The sequence below is a fragment of the Arachis hypogaea genome, chromosome 8, assembly GCF_003086295.3.
Source record: "Arachis hypogaea cultivar Tifrunner chromosome 8, arahy.Tifrunner.gnm2.J5K5, whole genome shotgun sequence".
NCBI classification, from domain to species: Eukaryota; Viridiplantae; Streptophyta; class Magnoliopsida; order Fabales; family Fabaceae; genus Arachis; species Arachis hypogaea.
The window spans coordinates 42,973,911-42,994,417 of NC_092043.1; the positions used below are offsets into that span (position 1 = coordinate 42,973,911).

At 36.3% G+C, this 20,507-nt stretch overlaps 1 protein-coding gene across 4 annotated transcripts; it reads right to left on the bottom strand.

Annotated features, from left to right (window-relative positions):
• On the bottom strand, positions 1–20,258 carry LOC112707591 (DNA-directed RNA polymerase V subunit 1). 4 transcript variants are annotated; one of them, XM_025759390.3, is made up of 19 exons: positions 20,051–20,258; positions 19,807–19,865; positions 19,033–19,146; positions 18,323–18,449; positions 18,138–18,253; positions 17,446–17,502; positions 15,402–15,569; positions 14,622–14,780; positions 12,644–14,536; positions 12,370–12,545; positions 11,744–11,819; positions 9,289–9,413; positions 7,152–7,291; positions 5,246–5,520; positions 3,969–4,142; positions 3,745–3,885; positions 1,403–3,642; positions 829–943; positions 1–629 (listed from the first exon to the last, which is right to left on the bottom strand). In XM_025759390.3, the coding sequence occupies exons 3-19, from the start codon at positions 19,120–19,122 to the stop codon at positions 309–311; spliced, it is 6,393 nt and encodes a 2,130-aa protein (XP_025615175.1). In that variant the 5' UTR covers positions 19,123–19,146; positions 19,807–19,865; positions 20,051–20,258; the 3' UTR covers positions 1–308. The 4 variants fall into 4 exon arrangements, with proteins under 4 accessions (XP_025615175.1, XP_025615174.1, XP_072057447.1 ...); XM_025759389.3 differs by having other exon boundaries at positions 7,152–7,294; XM_072201346.1 differs by lacking the exon at positions 19,807–19,865.
• Positions 20,259–20,507: the final 249 nt, after the last annotated feature.

Genomic DNA, 20,507 nt, shown 5'->3' on the forward strand with positions numbered 1-20,507 from the left:
TAATGCCAGAATCAGTTATATGAATATTGCAATCCTGGTCACCAGCGACCTCAGATTGAGGATAAGAAAATTGGTTGGCAGGATATAGTTTCGCCACGTTCATCAGACATCAGCTGCGGTTAGCATTCAACGACTAAAAATATTAACATCAGAGTATGTGTACTACGATAGTTCACATCTCAAGTGTCATGACAGTCAACAACTTAGAAAACACCATTTCCTACAGGAATTGTGATCTGATGTTATCAACAACTATTCAGTGGCCTGCCCTCTGTACAACAAACAATATGGACAGTTCTGGTCTTCTACTAGTTTGTTTCCGCCAAACCAGGATTGGGGGCCTGTTCCGATGACCCTGGAGTTGGAGCTGGTCCTAGCAACCCTGGAGCTGCGGCCTGTTCCGACAGCCCTGCAGTTGTGGTTTGTTCTGACAATCCTGGAGTTGAGGCCTGATCCCCCCTTGGACGAGGCTTCCGGAAGTACTTGCCGACGAACGATTCAGCAACATCCGGATACTTCTTCTTTAAAAAGTTACCTAAACATTTACGATAGGAAAAGTCCCTTTTTTCTCCATCCTTCAAAACCACGTAAAAGCATTTGCTTTCCTGATAAACGCTGTGTTTGTCAATCTGTAAAAACAAAATATCTCAGAAATACGAAAGCATAGAGCACGCAATAATCAATTTATACACAAACGTATACATAGATAAGTAGCACATGCTTAACACCGAGAGAAGATTTGGAAAAGAAATCGTCATTTAGCTAGTACAACTACAATTCAATTATAAATGCAACTGAAAGCTAAAATGGCAACAAGAATTTGGTTACCATGACATGTTCAATTCCAGCACCCATTTTATTTTCTTTATCTGGATGGTGTTCAAACACATTCTCAAGTATAAATGTTTGATCATCTGCTGCTAATGGATCCCCATCATTGTACCTTCAAATACAAATTTATTATAAGAAAATAAGATATAAAGGTAATAAAATGGAAACTAATAATGTAAGCTTATGTATAATGAAGAATGATGAGTTGGTTGTCATAGGCACATAGCTAGTAGCGGATTTCTAAAAGCAAAATTAGCAAAATAGTGGTAGTGATACCACTTCCATAGTATGCGCTTTGCAATCAACATACTTTAAAAACAATGGCCATAAAATAAACTAGGCATAAGACAACCCCGTACAAAAGCATCTCACATTATGCAGGTTAGGAGATATTTGCCTCAGTAAGTGATTACATAGTTTGAACCCGACCTTAAGGTCACATGAAGACAACTCAAACTAAAGTATGCCAGGAACAAACATCAACCTCAAAATATGGCCACTTACAATCATACCTTGGCTTGTAAACTCGATGCATGATTATTTGCATTAATTTGTCATAGAGAGAACATACCCTTCTTGTTGCATGATCCGTCTGATTGACTGCATAATGGGTTCAATATCCTTCAAAACCTCTTGTTCCTCAGAAGTGTATATATCCAACCTTGATCCAGGTGTTCTAGGAGGGCGACTCTTGTTCTGCCTGTCACCAGAATTTGAACCCCAACCTTGAGAACCTTCGAAACGATTTTTCTTGAATGATTCCCTGCCTCGTTTTCCCCACTGAAAACTTTTGTCACTGTCGGCATTGGCTGAAGCAATTTGTGATTCCCACCCCTGTGAACTTGCAGCTTGATTGGAGTCATTCTGGGTATTCCATGGTCGGTCTTCCTGGGACTTGGGTCTTCCCCAAGAGCTATTGTCAACAGGCTTCTTAGCATCCCAATTTGATTCAATTTCCTTACTCTGGTTCACATTCACATTCTCAGATTTATGGGCCCAAGCATTGGACTCCACCGGTATACCATCATCTCCGACCTTTGGTTCACCTTTGTTGTTATTACTTCCCCATGATGACCATTCATTTGACCTTGGTTTTGAAGGATTTGCCTTTGTATCCCAACCACCAGACCTAGATGTATCATTTTGAATAACAGCTGCTCTGACCTTATCTTCAGCTTTCCACTTACGAGTTCCCCAAGAATTCTCTTGGGCTCCCTCAGATCCACCATCTTGCATTTGAGATTTATTTCCAGCCCTTGCCTGCCAATCATTTGAACTTGCTTTTGGCTGATCTGCATTCATGTCCCAAGCACCGGACTTCTCAGACTTCCAAGAATCCTCCTGAGCTTGAGATTTATTTTGACCCCAATTGGACCAATCACTTCCTTTTGTCTGATCTGGTTTCGCACCCCAAGCACTCGACTTCTGGTTATCATTTTGAGCTTGAGATTTGTTTTGACCCAAACAGGACCAATCACTTGTCATTGTCTCATCTGGTTTTACACGCCAAGCACTGGAGTTAGGAGAATCATCTTGAGCTTGAGATTTATCTTGACCCCAACTGGTTTTTGTCTGATTTGGTCTTGAACCCCAGACACTAGAAGTCTGAGAATCATCTTGAGCTTGAGATTTATCTTGACCCCAACTGGTTTTTGTCTGATTTGGCCTTGAACCCCAGGCACTAGAAGTCTGAGAATCATCTTGAACTTGAGATTTATTTTGCCGCCAATTCGACTGGTCACTTGATCTTGTCTGATCTGGTTTTGCACCCCAAGCACCAGACTTCTGAGAATCATCTTGAAATTGAGATTTATTATGGCCCCTATTTGACCAGTCATGTGATTTTGTTCTTGCCGGTTCTGTGTTGGCATTCCAAGTATCCTCTTGGGCCCTTTCAAAACCACCATCCTGAATTCTCCTAGATGACCAGTCATTTGACTGTTTCTCATCCTGTTTTGCATTCCAAGCACTGGAATTGGGAAAGTCTTTCTGGACAGATTTCAACTTCTGATTCCAGGAACCCTCTGGAGCTTTTTCAAACCCACCATCCTGTGTACCAGATTTGCTTCCACCCCACGCTGACCAATTATTTGATGGTGTTATTTCCCGATCTGTATTTGCATCCCAAGAACTTGGCTTAGTATAGTCTTCTTGATTAACATCAGACATCAACTTCTGTGGCCTCCAAGAATCTTTTGGTGCTCTTTCAGATCCACCATCATGTATTACAGATTTGTTTCCAGCCCATGCTGACCAATCATTTGATTTTTCTTTGGCTTCACCTGAGCTTGCACCCCAAGCCTTGGAGGCACCGTCTTTTGTTTCAGCTTTATTCCCTCCTCCACAGGCTGACCAATCATTTGCTTTTTCTTTAGCTTCACCTATGCTTGAATCCCAAGCCTTGGATGCACCGTCTTTTGTTTCAGCTATATTCCCTCCTCCCCATGCTGACCAATCATTTGATTTTTCTTTGGATTCACCTATGCTTGCATCCCAATCCTTGGATGCACCACCTTTTGTTTCAGCTATGTTCCCTCCTCCCCAGGCTGACCAATCATTTGACTTTGCTTCATTTTGATCTGTATCCCAACCATTGGCTGTTGAACCATTCAATAGTTCACAATTCTCTTCAAAAACAGCTTCAAAACCAGAGTTATGCTGTGGGGACACAGCGAAGTCTACATCGTCTTCGTCTAGCAAATCATCAATATCTTCACCCAAACAAGCATTATTTTCCTCTTCGCCGTTAACGCTTTTGACCATGTGAAGAAAATTGTAAACATCCATCCCTCGAATCTCCTTTGAATTTATCTGCAAAAGAAAAATTCAGTATTGAATATATATATAAAGAATCATAGAACTCCAACCAATAAGGTGGTTTATTAAGTCCATTAAATCAGAGTTTGATCATACTTCATTCGCATTCCATAGAATATCAAATCTTGATCCTGTACCAACTGCAACATGTTTACCCCAAGAACAGGAGGCAACTATGCTTGATAAAGAGTCCGTATGGCATTTCTCTGCTGCTCGCTCAAAACATTTTCTAGGTGTCTGCATAATCATATGTGCAATGTAAGATAATTGATGACATGATAAGTCTTAAGACTTCAAAGCTTATTAAGGTAGAGACTTACAAAGAGTGTTGCATCAGTAAAAGGTACTTGAATGTTTAATTGTCGAGCAAGAGCTTTATACCCACCCGTATTGAACCCAACCAAATTTCCACCACATGTCATACTGCTAGCTAAAAGAACAAGATGCTCACGGAGAACACCTTTTGCCACCATTTTCACAGATGATGCAAGACGCTGCAAACAGCTAGAAGAGTTAAAAGAAAGGGCAAAGGTAGAGCACAAATGTAGGGGCTACTGAAAAGTAGACAGGGCTACCAAAGAGTAGATTATGATCAAACAATTTGACATCATTCTACCATCAGTAGTACAGCCATAAAGAACAGAAAGATTCTTGCAGGAAAAAATGACTTCCTCAGCAATGAGAATAGAAAAATAAGTTGGTAACAAGAGCTCTTGCAGAGCTGACAGGAAATAAGCACAATAGTAAGTTCTTGAATTAATACCCAAAATATGGCCCCAATTAAAAATCAAGCTTGTAAATAACTACATATAATTCTATAGTATCTACTTTACTTTCTGTTGGTTTATTAACTTAAACCTCAATCCCCAACTAAGCATAGAAATCATTATTTTAAATATAAGCATAATAGAGTAAACTCAAGCAAGCAGCAACCATCAGTTAGGATTTAGACACTCAATATCACTATAACTAAATAATTTCATGTACTGTTATTTAAAAAAAATAAACAAAACCAAAAGCAAGGTGACCAACATATCTCATGGAACCAGCATATAAAAAAAATAGTGATAAGGTTTATGTTATCTTCAGAGTGAATTTAAAAATAAGCACTAATACGGTAATCCTTAGCATTAGAGAACTGTTTCAGGCAATCATAAAATAAGTAGGAAATGATAGTATAAGCAGCCACCTCTAACTTACAATGACAATGCTGCACATCTCATGAAGTACACTAGGAATAATATATAAACTTCAGAAAATAAATCAGAAAACAAGAAACTAAATGATGAAACACATGTTCACTTCATACAATATCTTTTATTTTCTTTTCTTTTCATTTCTCTTTAGTAGGAGTCACCCATACAATATCTGCCTTGTATATATAGTTGAGTATATAATGCCAATTTGAAACTCAATGCAGAAGCTACTTTCAGTGCAGCCCTTGAATTTTAATATATAATAGAAACTGAAAGCAAATGGTCCTATCAGTGCCACCTTAAATGTATTCTTAATTCATTATACAAAAAGAAGCGGAGCAGAGGGAAGATCTGTAAACAGTATATTATATTATTATTCAACACAAACATCAGAATTTTACCTGAATTGCTTGATCAAAAGTACATGAGATCCCAAATAGTTCCTGAATTTGCTTGATTGCATATGGTATCGAACGCCTTGTATCAATCAAGTGAATAACAGGAAGACAGGAGTCGATTACAATCCTCCAAGCATCACCACTTTGTTTAACAGCTGCCTTCTCAAGAGATATATCTAGAGCCAATTCACCATTTGGAGATTTACAGGGGTTTCGAACCCATGTGTTTGTGTCCGAATTTACCCAGATTATATTCGCCGAGCGAATTCGAGGATCACCTTTTTTCCGGTGAGAGAAAGTCAGAAGAAAATTGATTAGAGAGTGCAAGTAATAATGGAACACATGACAGTAAATATATACACTTCCTATTCGAGGGTCACCTATGGTTTTTCTAGATCCCCCTTCTACCTTTAGCTATTGGACTACCCTCCATCTAATATACTTGCTATGCTGGAAGTTTTACATATCTCCTCGAGATATGACTAAACAACCCAAGATGAGATTCTTCCAATTCTTCCCCCCCAAAACACAATAACCACTATCATGATTTCTCTATACAACGCAATAAGTCCTAATCCTTCTTTAGTGCCTCCACTCATTGAAAGCAACATCCTGTACTCAACAACATTAAGCCCATTTTCTTGTTGGCTTTTGACTATCCAACATTTAATCTCAGTCTTACAAATTCCCTACAAAAGATTTTTTTTTTTAGCTTAAGCGGTAGTTTTTATTATAAGAGATCTGTCAAGAAAAGCTGGAAACAAATTCTGCACAAAAGATAAGGTAAAAACTCAAATTATTTCCTTTTCCAAGATTCCAAAATAATGGATATGGTTGCCAACCTAGAGAATGGGGAATTCTAGCTGGATGATAGAACTGCTAAACATAAAAAAAATGGTAATACTAGTACTAGGCAAACAATTAATGCAAAAAGTAGTGTTAGAGCATTTTATGGAACCAAAGCATGAATTAAAATTTCCATGTTAGCACATCCTCCTTCCTCCTTTTACATATTATTCTCATTATGGGAGAGTTGGGAATCAGTTTGGATTAGTAGCTAACAGGTAAAGTAAGACAGCTTCCCAATCGTATCAATTTAGGGTTCTTTAGACATTATCAACGATTCCCAGTTCAATCCAAACTATTCTCCCTTTCTCTATGGAACTGCTACTAGTTCTATCACTGGTATCAGAGCTTTGAACTTGTTCTGGGTGGAGCTTCAATTGTGCATACTGGAATGGAAAAGATAAATACTAACAAAAGTTTGAGAATCTTAAAGGCCAAATTTGGAGCAATCCAGAAGCAGCAGGAGGAGGAGCAAGCACGTTCCACAGCTCCATAATAAGTTGTTTGGGTGCAACTCGAATACCTCACATGGTGTTTCATATGAGGCTTTTATATATAGGCTGCTCTCTGGCCATTTGATTGAAGATATGATTTGGGGGCATGGCAATGTTTGCTACAATTGTTGCCTTTGTTCTTAGGCACATGAAATAGACATGAACTTGCATTAGCGAGCATGAAAGCTTGATGCAACTTGTTTACACCATCTGCAAAGGCTGAACTTGTGCTAACAAGTGGTAAATTCAGTGCCAAGGGAAAAGGCCAGAGACTTCTAAAAGTCATCAAATATTTGATAGCAACAAGGCTTTTTTTCATGGAGCATGCACATTGGGTCAGGGTTGTCACTGAGATAGGGTGGAATTCACAGTTAATACAAGTGACCAAAAATAAAAAACAATAGGGGCATTTGGTTAGTGTATAATATCAGATGAAATCAAGAAAATAGTCAAAAATCGTTCTCATATATTTTTCATGTTTCCTAACTAAAACAAATTATTCCAAGAAATAAATAATAAAAGATAAAAGAAACATAGGACTTCTTTAAACTAAAACCAGATGAAAATACCTTTGATTATTGTTTCAAGCAGGGCCGGATAGACTGTGTCAGACAGAATGTTTGCAGTTACATTTAACTCATTCATATCATCATCTTGCCAAAAGAACATTACACACGGTGCTGAAGAATGCGAGCAAGAGCAACACTCACTGCTAAAAATAACAGAGACGTTATATGCTTAAGTTCCAAGAATTTTCAATAACTTGACGTTTCAATGTCAAGAGCAATGATTAGAAGAAAAAAGCACGAAATTAGTGTGTATAGAATATATTATCTCTTTAATAGTTGGGGTTATTTCTTGGGGAAGCGGGTAAGGAAACAGATATTTGAATCCCCATCAAGACTTTTATGAGGCAAAAATCTAGAGTCAAATAGAAACCATCATCGAATTGACATAAGCAACAGAAAATAGAGTTGATTTTTTTAGTACATTATGATGCAATGATTCCATTGAATGTGCTGATAGCTTAAAACAGTAGGAATACACTCTAATTCTTGACTTCGATAGACAAAACCACGGCAAAAACTCTTCAATTCATAGCATTTGGGATATTTGGCAGGAGGGTAACTTTTGAATCTCTAGCAACAAGCATTTTCCACAAGTAAGCTCTGTGCATTGGCTTAGGCATCTTGCTCAAAGTAGCATTGCAGTGCACAAGAAAGCACTTAACACTTGTCAATTTCAATATGTAGTTCAATACTAAAAATCTGAATTGAATAAGCAGTGCTTAATTTAATAGTATCTGGAAGCATCATTTTTTCACTCACTTTGAGGGACAACAGATGTTTCACCTACAAATCATATTGAAGGACACGAATTGTAGAAATACCCAAACAATTGTTTCCCTCTATTGAATGCATTGCAAAATGTGGTTGCTCAGTCAACTACAAAAGCAGATTATAGTGCAATAGATACAGCCAGATGAGAGCATGTAACTGGATCAACTTGAAGTTTGCATTTTTTAAATTATTTTTTGTTTTTTTTTTTAGGCTACACTTTGATAATCATGCGGTAAGTTGTATTGCTTCTAATCTAATTAATTATCACTTTAAGAAAAAGACCTTTCTTAAAGACCTTTCTAAGGTAACTACCACTGAAAATGCAAGTTTCAAGATTGAAATAGTAGATACCTTCACAAATTCCAAGAAGGAGTCAAGGAACTTGTATTCAACATGTTTGATACAAGCTTGGAGCATTAGATTTATATGCTCCAACTTGATGGGAAGTGTTAGAAATAATGTCAGAACCCACAAATTATAAGCAAAATAATGAAGTGTATTAATAACACTCCCAAGACTGATATCAGTGTAGGAGGAAAAAGATAACAATATAGGTATTGCAAAACTGACAAAATCCCAAATTAGTGCACTATAGCAGCTCTCACTCTCCTATGTCTACTCCCAAAATGGATACTTGCCCTCTTATCAGCCCCCTCACATACAAATATCGTCACTTCACTTCCTATGCCAATTCAGCAGAACTGATTACAGTTGATGCCTCCCGCTAGTCCCTAATTGTCTCTGAATGTATATTTCAACATTTACCCTTTGTTTCCAAACACTAGTAGTGTGTAGGTTAGTAACATACATTCATGATATCTGTATCTATTTGTCTCTTAGCCACTGTTGACAATTCATATAGATAGTAGTTTGATGTATAAAATGTCAATATCCAACGTGGTAGTGTAATTATTCTCAGGCTCCTCAATAAAGCCTATTGAGTGGAAAAGTGACAGGATGTACTGAACAAATATATTTCATCAGTAAACATCTCTTTTTAGTACAACAAATAAAATGGTTCAGCACATTGCCTATTAACTTATCATGGGTTAGGATTGCCAAAAAACCATATGGCCATTTGTGGGGATTGCCATTCTGCTAATTAAGGCTTAGCATGGTTCAGATTAGAGGAAGAATAAAATTTAATTAAACTTGAACTGGAAATTTGGTCGCTTATTCAAGCTAAAATGCTTTTTAAAAACAAAAAGTAGTTCTGATCCTCCGTCTAGTGGACACTTTCATTTCTTTTTGGTTTTCAATTAAATAGACAAAGTAGAGAACTTATAGTCAACAATTAAGTAAATCAGACAAACATGAAAAGTGTAGCATGTCATCCAAATGCATTATGAGAGAACTGCAGATTCACCTGACATCCAGTGCAATCCTCTTGAAAATACTACTGACTTTCTTCTTCTTGTAAAAGGACATAATTCTATCTTGGCATCTTTGAAAAATTTCCTCCGAATTGATCTTCAGCTTCTTTAACATTATCTGTTCAAAAAGTTAATAGTTATTTTTTATCAATAATAATAATAATAACAGTAGTAAGACAGTCTTTGGTCCTTGTAAAATACATGTTTTTAAATTTTAGTCCCATTATTTTTCTTTCTTTTTTTCCTTTTCTTTTCGTCCTTGTAAAATTTAAAATGTTTGGTCTTGGTTGCCTTAGTAAACATTGACATGGCCAATTAAATGCTAATAGGACAGGTTAAATACTAAGTACTAGCTTGGCAAGATAAACCATCTCTGCATCCAACCTTGAGGCCTTAGCATTATCCTACCATGTCAGCATTAAATGGACAAAACTAAGGGTTTAAAATTTTACTAGGACAATTATTCAACAAGAGAAATGAAATAAAAAAAATAAGAAATTTATATGGACCAAAACCAAAAGGCATATATTTTACAAGGATCCAAAATTCATACAAGCCAAATAATAATAATAATAATAATAATAATAATAATAATAATAATAATAATAAGGCGGTTATGGGTATTTACTCTGAATCCCTATAGTAAGTCCTTATAATTTAAAAGCTTATAATTGAATTCCTATATTAGATAAAGTTTTCAATTTAGTCCTTGCTAACTGTTTTTTGCTAAAAAATATGAAATATGTAAGATGGATTGTGAAATATTCTAGAAGAAAATAATCTAAGATTAATGCGTCTTTTCCTAAAAGATAACTACTAGTAAGGACGACTTGATTAAAAATTTTATCTAATAGAGGGCCAATTACGAACTTTTAAACGATACAAACACAAACCTAATAAAAATTTGGTAAAACTATAAATACTAACAGAGTATTTAAACCTAATAATAATGAGGCCTAGTTAACAACAACCAAGCTTATTCCATTCAATAGGATTGGCAACAAAGGTCAAAGACCACTGGGCTCAATCAAAAAACAAGTTCTTATCTAGGGGTTCCACCAAAAACCTTATCTTCAGTCTACACAAGTCTCTCTAACAAACAATCTTCCATGCATCCAATTTTATAATTGGTTTTGTAGTGTTCTCATATGAAGGGAAAAAAAATTCTTTCAATATCTCCTCAGCTGTACAGATCCTCCAATTTTCCACCAACATTATTTGTTCTGAATAATATATATGTCCACTCATCCACCATTATACTCTAATAATGGAGCAATAATAAAACTAACATTCAAACCAAAAAGAAAAAGCTAACAGACATGAAATAATCATTGCCAAAACCCAGCAATTCAGAATTAAAAACAGACTAATCATTAAGACCAGCAGGACTTGGTAACAGACTGAATGAATCACGAATAAACTTAATGGGGAAAAAAGAAAAAACTCTTTCACTAGCAAGCTATCAAACCCTGTTTCACATTAGTGATCTTTCAATTTAGTTTAGTAGACATTTGTTCTGATTTGACAAGCTTATGGCAGCCCTACTAGTAGAGAAGATCATTAGTTTTGTTACCATTCCTTCCTTAAGCTACTGGATAAAGGTATTACTTGTGTAAAAATTGTATAAATTAGCTGATCTAAAATTGTAGAATTTATAGTTACACGCAAGTATATGTATGCATGCAGTGGAAGGAAACAAAAGTTGCAGTATATGCATTCAAATTCAAATATGAGTAAACATATATGATGGTGTTACAGTGTAGAGAGAAGGGGAGAGGAAGAGAGAACAAAGAGAGAAGCAGAAGGAGAGAAATGTAGAAAGTGAGTGTTGAGTTCTCATTAGAGTATTTATACATAGAGAGGAAGAGTATTCAGCACTCTAGACTAAAAGGGCAAAAAGGTATTTACAAGCTTTAGTTAGTTACGGACTGTTATCCTGGCTGCCATTGTAAAAGTTCTAACAGTTATATCTTAACTACTCTAACAGCTAGTAGCATCTAGTAGCTTCTAGACTCTTCTTGATCTCTTAACTCATTCTACCTCTCTTTACTCAGCTAACTCTATTATTGTAACATTTAAAAAATATATTTAAAAAAATTCACAGAATACTATATTTAAATAGAGTGAACAACTTTTCAAAAACAAGTGCATCTAGATAAAAGAGGCACTAATTTGACCAGATTCAGCTAATTATGGTTTTATAAGTTTATGAAAAGCTCATGCTGCAGAATAAGTGCTTGGCAACCCCACTACATATCTGATAAAGAAAGCAAAAGAAGAAACCCCCTAGAAAGAACGCTCTGGTCATGTTTGCACATTGTAGTATAGATAGCACCATAAAATTTTACAGTATAGTGCCACCAACCAAAGATAAGTCCGGCGTCAGGTTGGTAGCAACATATAAGTAGGCTCAAATTCGAAATGAAAGACATGTAACATTCTAACTACCTCATTCAAATGAATATGACCAATAAGGCCTGCACCAATTTCTGAGCTTTCCCTGTGACGCCGCTGTTGCTGATATCTGCATATGAGAAAACATGTTCCTAAAATATATTAACAGCTTTTTTAACAATACAGATTACAAATATCAGTTTGCTCAATTAATTCAAAAATTATCTTTTACACCCAACAAATGAGGAGTCATATAACGGAGATTAGAAAGCTGCACAAAACGATTTAACATACACTATTTTGAAAGACGAAAACATAAACCACAAAAAGGACCAAATAGGAGATGATGCAAGAAAAATAGATTATGAAGACAAGGGCGGGCTAGGTTGAAGAGAGGTATCTCATATCCAACGGTCTTTCCAAAATAGACAACTCCAAGGAGAAGGCAACAAATAAACCAGTTACCACTCCAAAACCCAAAAAATAATATTAGCATCTGCTGGTACATTAACTATATTGGAAGCAGATAAGCACAAACTGGAAGAATAAGCATTGACTAAGAGAACTCAAGCAACCCATGCTTAATGCATGTTACAAGCAACATAAAACTTCCTTAACAAAGACATATATATGCAGAATACAGCAAATTTAGCAACAAATAACCAAAGGATGAAACTTACTCAATAATGAACTCTACTGCTGCATCCTTGAGACTGACTTTTCCCAATTGGTTTTTTACCGAATAAGCAGCATTTTCTCGGCAATAAGTCTTCCCACAGCCACAATCATTCAAGTACAAAATTACACGACGATCATTTGGTTCATTCCTAAAATTGACCTTGCAGAGCAGTATCTCCTGAAGATCAAACCCATACCAATAAATTACATGGGGAAGAAATCATTTTTAAGATATCAAACATAGATGGACAATATTTGCTACACAGAAATAATTACCTTCATCAATTCCCATGAAGAATTGCTGCTAGGACTGGCATCAAGGACTGCCTTATAAGCAGGATTTGACATAGAAGTTGCGGCTAAGACACCTACAGGCTCACCAGCAGGGAATAAATGTTGGGTCACATCTCCAGCTTGCTTCCCATAATCAAACTGAATGATGGAATTGCTACAAACATTTCTAACAGTCCCATCATAGCAAATCATGACATCACGGAGGATGGCCATTAAGTTCTTGAACAGTGTTCCGGGTTCAGATAATCCTCTTGAGGAACGCACAATTATTTCCCTTGTAGAAACTGAATGCACCAACTCTTCATATGGATCCAAACCATGAAAAAAGCACCCTTTGAGTAAGCCATATTCAGCAGAAGGGTAGCTATCCTCATCATAACAACACTTTAAACGAAAATGAACAGCTATATCCTCAATTAAGCCCTTGGAATAGAATCTCCCTCTCTCAAAAAGCTGCTGGCCTAAGAAACCAATCTGTTGAACCACCTTGTCAATAGCCCCCCTACTCTTTGAGTCAATCAAATCCCCAAGTTTGCTCGACTTTAGAGCAGAATTAATAACTGGTCGTTCAAGATCTTGAATGTGTCTTTCCACTTGCTGTGCAACCAGCTCATTGTATATTGACCTGAGTTGACCCAACAATGAAGAAACTTTCCCAATGTTTCTATTTATTCCTCGCTTTGCTGCCCTGGATACTGAAAAATCTTGTAAGCCAAAGCTAAAGCCTTCAGCAAATATGCTTTCCATTAAAAGGGGCTGTATCAAATCAAAGAAACTGAGTGCTTCCTTAGGGCCCTTTCCGAAGAAAATTGAAGCAGCTATTTCATTTATTGTTGTTGGCAAAATGTCCCTACTGAGATCAAATTCTAAGATCTCGCTCTGCCTGATTAAGTATCTACCGCCAGTGCAATCAAAAGATGGGGGCAACGCACATTGTAATAATTGCATGGCAGACCAGTATGAATTACGAGATCTGCGTTCGAGTAAAGCAGGCGGTGGCAGAGGTACGGAAAGAAACATTGCTAATTGATGTGCTGTCGCTCTATTCAAAAAGCATTTCTTCATCAAAGTCTTCAGTGATAGCAACGAATCAGAGGTCAACTGGAGGTTTAGATTACCACTGTGTGAACTAAGAAGCTGTTTCTCCACAGAGAATAGCTCCAGTACCTCAGCTTTCGCAGCAAGAGACTGTGGATAAAATAGATGGACACAGTCACCATCAAAATCAGCTCCTAGGGGCCCACAAATGAGAGGATTTATCTTAACGGTGTGGTCATTGTGGATGTACACAGCAAGTGCTTGTAATGAATGTTTGTGTGTTGTAGGTGGTCTGTTGATGAAGACAATATCACCATCCATAATCCTTCTATGCACTATTTGGCCTGGTTTGAGATATATGTGCCCCTTTGAGCCCTCCCTCAGTGAATATGTAGACATACCTTCCTTGTAGGTTAGGCACAAATTTTCATCAACTAACTTCTGTAAGTACCTCATGTTATGCATGCTAACTCTCTCCTCAAATGTTATCCTTTGTGCTACCTCAAGAGGAATCCCTATTTCATTTATCCTCTTATAACCATCTCCAGTTATCACATTGCGTGAAGAAAAGCCAGAACCCTTCCTTATAAATAAGGTCCTCATTTTTTCAAGCCACGCTTTTGTAGAAGAATCATTGAGTTCTTTATTGACACCATAATGGGTTTCAATATCACGTGCTGGCTTAGAAGTACCCCTAACTTGAAGGTACTGATCAAACAGTGACTGCAACTCATTTGCTTCCACCAAATGAGACTCAAAGTTTGGTTCACCAGATCTAGACCCTCTGATGATTTCCACCTTCCTGAGCAATTTTCTAAGAATAGTAATAGAAGGATCCTAAAAAATAATAAAGAATGTAACTTAGCAATGCAATATAAAAGAACATTAGCATCAACCACCAATTGCATTATCATTTGCTCACCGAAGACATGACACTGACTCCATCAGAAACTACTGGCACAGACAAGCAGTTTGGTGGTACAGGAAGATACTTCAAAACATATCCATCCTGGGGAAAATATCCTTTACCAGCAAGCTTCTTTTTTGTCTCTGGAGAAAACCTCTTAATCATTTCCATCACCTATTTAGATATTAAAGCTTGATCAGTCAAATATAAACTAAAACACGCTGATATTTCAACTAAAATATATAAACCACAATTAGCCTAGACTCTCAATTACAGACCTCTCCAAGAGTCAACCAAATAACAGTTAAGTAGAAATTCCATACATAGGGAACATACAAATGCCCATTCCAGCTCTGTAATGAAATCAGATGCTACAATTGTCACTATAGAAAAATATGCTACTACAAGCTTGGAGATTTTTTAAAGGGGGACTTGTTCATCTTTAGAAGATACAACTAATACTAATCACTATCCTCAAAATGAAGGGCGGGAAAAGGATGTAGAAAGCAATGAAATGCCAAAACCAGGAATAAAAACTATGAAAATACTTCTCTTTGGGCTTTGAAGGAAACCTATACTCATGCATCACAATATTCAAGAGCAAATATAGTCGCAAACCAAGAAATAAGGAGCGGGGAGGAACATATGCACATGAAATTAAGCACATATGGACCAGCATAAAATGATGCACCTAAGAAAAGGAATTCAAAACAGGCAAATGACAAAATACAGACAAGTAAAGGAACAAGTCAATATAAGCAGCATAATAAAAACGGAAGGTAGTAGAAACCAAACCTCACAAGGAAGCAAAGCTCGAGTATTATCAATCTCATAGCGATAGCCATATTTATGTAAAAAGCTCCAAAATCCAGTACGCATCTTATTCTTAGGTACCTTCAGCACCAAGACGTAAGCCCCATCTGTTTTGATCTCCCGAATAGAAACTTGAGCAGCATTCACATCCTAAAAGGGGAGAATACAAATTTGGAATGACTATTGATGGAAACATCATATTCTTATGTATAAAAAGTAAACACAAATGCAAAACCAAATTCAGCCAAATCCAATAAGAAAGAACAAGCTCAAGCCTAAATTCTTTATACAAAAAATTAAACCAGATTTTCTTTTTATTATTATTATAAACGAAGAATTACATTAAGACTAACAGAATAATAATACAAAATAGAGGATAAGAATTCTTTTATACAGGAGGAAAACAACCAAAAGATTATCCATATAGCATGCTTTCGAATCTCAACATGTGTGAGAGAGTCCTCTATAAAGATCATCAACTTTAAACCAAATACAAGCCAAACTTCTATTCCTATCCCATAGAACATGTTTGCCATAAAATTTGACATTGAAGGTGCACGACATTGCACTACAACCAAATACTCCAAATAGTGGCGTAGACTACATAGTGCCATAAAGATTTTTCCTCTTTCCAACCTCCAAAATCAACAAATCTAGTCAATAGAAATTGATGTAAGGTTGCAGGCCACACCAAGCATTCATCAGAGATACCAAACAAATTGTTGCATAAAAACACAGCCAGAAGACAGTACAGAAAGACATGTGAATTTGATTCTGAATTTGCCCCCGCCCATAACACACATCAACGGAAATAGCCTTCTCTTCCATCAAAGACAAAGCAAATTATTTAAAACATCAAAATTCTTCTTTTGCCTTCGCTATTCTGTATTTCATTTTTTCCCTCCTCCTCCTCCTTTTACTTGTTCATCTAGCATTTCTATCTATGGAGCATAGCTTTCCAATCTCTAAATACGTCTAAGAAGAGTCCTTTATAAATATCATGAGCCTTACACCAAATAATTCCCAATCGTCTAGTCCTACCCCATAAAACTTGCCTATAAGTAATGTCATTCAAGGTCCATGTATTGTGCTCCAACCAAATACTCCAAATTGTGGCACATACAACACACTAACACAACCTAACTTTCCAAAGAAAGCAACATTTTAAAAGTATTATAGCCTTGAGAAATGAACTTCCAAGGCCTAGAATGAGTAGCGCAGGTAGCAGCATTAGCATGACCAATCCTGTCAAAGCCATGCTTACTCTTGATAACTTGATGCCATAGCCAACATTACCGAGACCCCTGCCTCCTTTTTAGGACGACAACAAATGATCCCTATTTGTATCCTAAATAAGGCACCAAGGAAAAGCCCTCATAATCTTTTCGATTGGCCACTCCCACTCAAATATGGAACAAAGATAAGAAGTTTATCGGAATGCTGAAAAGGCCAAAAAGGCCCCTTTTAAAACCCCCAAATGAAAGCAAATGATTAGGACATCTAGTTATTGATAATGAATGAGTTTAATTGTCTCTGATTTCTTATCTTTTACATTTATATATGCCATAGAAGCAGCATTATGTTATATGTATTTTCCCCAATGGAGGCCATCCTGATATCCCCTATTCTGCTGTAGCATTGAGTTGGCTGCTGACTCCACTTTGCTATTTGGGATTCACTATTATGGTTAACATGATCAAAAGCAGTAAAGTCGTTTTTGCTTTTTGGTCAGCACAGATATTTGTGTATATTTTAAATAATTTTCCATATAAATAAATAAATACACTCCAAGGTAGTACAATTTGCCTTGGGGACAAATCAACTAGACAAAACATTTGAACACTAGCAACTGGAACCGTTTTCAAATCAATAATACATGTATTTCGATATATTGATTTTACACTGCTCAGATGAAACTCAAACACTCTTGACCTATCAGAGTTTTAAAGAATCTTATTTTTAACAAGTCAAATAGAAACTAAGATGATTAATGAATCAGTAGACAAATATATTACTTCTTACTTACCGGACAACATGAAGATGATAACAATCTCTGCGCCAACACACTGCTTGAACCTGGAAACTGAAAGATTGTGAGCCAGTAAGATTAAGCACATAAAGAATAAGAAGAAGATTGTATCCTCGTGTCTATCACAGGGTGCATGACAGCAGTATAAGGAAATATAAAAATATTATTCTATACAAAATATAGTCAACAGTTGAAAACAAATGATTAAAATTATACCATTCCATTCTTATTAAATACGTGAAACTAAAGTACAGCAAAAACTGAAGACTGCCACAAGATCATAGCCTCTTTGTGAGAGCTAATCCCTAATAATAAATGGTCACACTTAACCACCTGCTAGAACCAAATGATAAACTACTACAACAATTATCTACTACTTATGCATGAACCTTTTACTAACAGATGATAATAATAATAATAATAATAATAATAATAATAATAATAATAATAATAATAATAACAAAAAAGAACTAATAGATGACGTTAATTGCAATTATAAACATGCGTCTGACACTTCATTAGAGTTACCCGCATTCAAAATGCTACTTACAGCCATGAACGGAGAATATACATGGATAGGACGTCATTTTTAATTTTCAAAAACAAACAAATCAATAAAACCCCTCCAACCATTGGAAGATATAGAAAGTGAAAAAGCATAGCAATATATTACTCCATTTGGTTAATACCTTAGTTTTCTTCAGTTTTAAGCAGTTTAAGCAGATCAAGCTCAGCATCCGTTTCAATTCAATGACATGACTGGGATGGAATATTGGAACTGGTAGCTCAATATATCCAAAGTGACCTAAACATAGATGAATGCTAAGTTCATTAAAAATGAAAAACCCAGGAAATTAGCAAACAGAATATATACCTTCACATTTTCCTGCTTCAGAAGTACCACAAGATTCACATCTGCCAAATTCAAGGGGTAGCCCAAGGAATGGATTCGACAACTGACTAGCATGACTAATTGAAGAGTCACTAATGGATGCTGTACACTATCGAAACAAGAACAGCAAATTACCCAACGAATAGAAACAAGTCAAATACAAGCATGAAATGAAATAATTAAAAATTAAAAATGCTTAGTAACAAATTCTTAGGCAGAGTCTCAAAAACAACTTCTTCTCTATGCAACATGCTTAGAGTTTTCAACAATGAGAGCACAATGGGTGGGGTGGGGGAAGAGTGCATGCAACCCTACATGTATACACCAGAAGGTTCTATGTCATATGGGTTTGTGTTCATGCCCATAATTTTTTTTTAAAACCAAAATGTAAATGGAAATCAGACCACAACACATTAAAACGGCAGTAACAAATTTCAGAAAACGTCAAAAACAAAACAAATGTAAAAAGAAGTCCTCAAATGAACCCAGCAGAAAATGCAAAGAAATTATGGCGGATTTCCTGTATCCGAAGCATGCAATCAATAGTTTTTCGTTTTCTTTTCTCCGCTGATCCCCATAACACTGAAAACAGATGATGCATTTATTCAGGTGAACACCACAAAGAGCTCCACTGCTCTGAGACTAGTCAAATATATCTACTTCAAAAATAAACACATCCATTATGTTCTTACAATCTCCTTGCGTGAAGCCATTGCGAATCGGATCCCAACAATCTCTCCCTCTGAAACATTTGAAGGAGGAGCATCCTCTACTGCTTCCATGGCTCTATGGTATATCCACAGTCCCTGCATACAGATAAACACAAAAATGCCAATCAATAATTTCACACTGTCCTCAACAACATTAATTACTCACAACCAGAATCACAAATAGTACTTATTTTCTGATGATAAACCTTAATTAATTAGCCACAGAACACTAACTGGGTTTACAAATATAAACACATAAAATCCACAAGTCTACTTATCCTGGGTCTCAATTCCTATAAAAAAAAATAAAAAAATAATAATAAACATGCAATTGCAAGTTTATCATTATCTAACCCAACTGCTTAAATTAGTACATAAAGAACCCTCTGTTTGACAAAATTTTAGATTAAAACCCTTGCTGCCAAAAACGTTTTTTAAAAAGAATAAATAAAAAAGTTAACACTTCTTTCTGCATTTTAACGAGATGGATGAAATACACTGGAAAACACAAAACCTTGCAAAATTAACAGTTGAAGAAAAAAAACTAAGAAAAATGAAAATGTTTAGGCTGCTTGGCGTTGTATAAACCAGAAAAACAAAGTCAAGAGGGGGAAAAGAAAATCACGGTGACTTAAAAGGTCCCCCCAGAATGTGGACCTTCACAGAAAATGGAGCTAGTCAAATCAAAACTCTACCAAAAATAAAGTTCACAAAATTAAAAAAAGAAAAAGGAATTCAGGTTTTAAAAACTCTCACCTCAGAAGGAAAGAAGAGTGTGCGCTGTTAGCGCCTCACTGAACTCTGAACGCAAAACCCTAACGAAACGACAGATAAAAAAAAAAGCCAAAAAAACTGGTGTCACCAAAAAAACCGGTGCTGAAATGCGAACGATTATCGTTTTATATACATATAATTTTTTTTTTCTTTTTTGTTGCATGAAACGAAAATGCAGCTCCAACACAAGCTTCAAGAGAAGAAAGAAGGAAAAATATCGAAGTACCGAATTTCAGCTTCGGTTCTCTCCCCTCTCGCAGCGCGTGAAACTGAAAAAAGGGTTTGAAAGAAGAAAAGAGCGAGAGAGCGAGAGAGCGAGTGAGTGAGACTGAGTATGAAAGTGAGGAGTGAGAGTGAAAAAGAATTAGAAATGTATTCAGTTTTGTTTGCCGTTGGCAACAAAAATTGGAAAATTTGTTTTGTTTTGCGTTGGCACCGATTAGGCGAAGGTGGGACGTTTATTTTCTTTAGCGAATGAGTAAATGACGATAATGCCCTTGTTGACCTCAACTCCACGTCCTCTGCTGGCGTTTCATTCTGGGTAAAAGTGGCATTTCGTTCTGCTGGGTAAGAGCCCAAAGAGAATTAGAGAAACGCCTTGCATTCTCGTTTCCTCCTTTGTGCCATGCGAAATCGAATATTGTTTCGCGTGAATGAACTTAACCGTGGTTATAGACTTATAG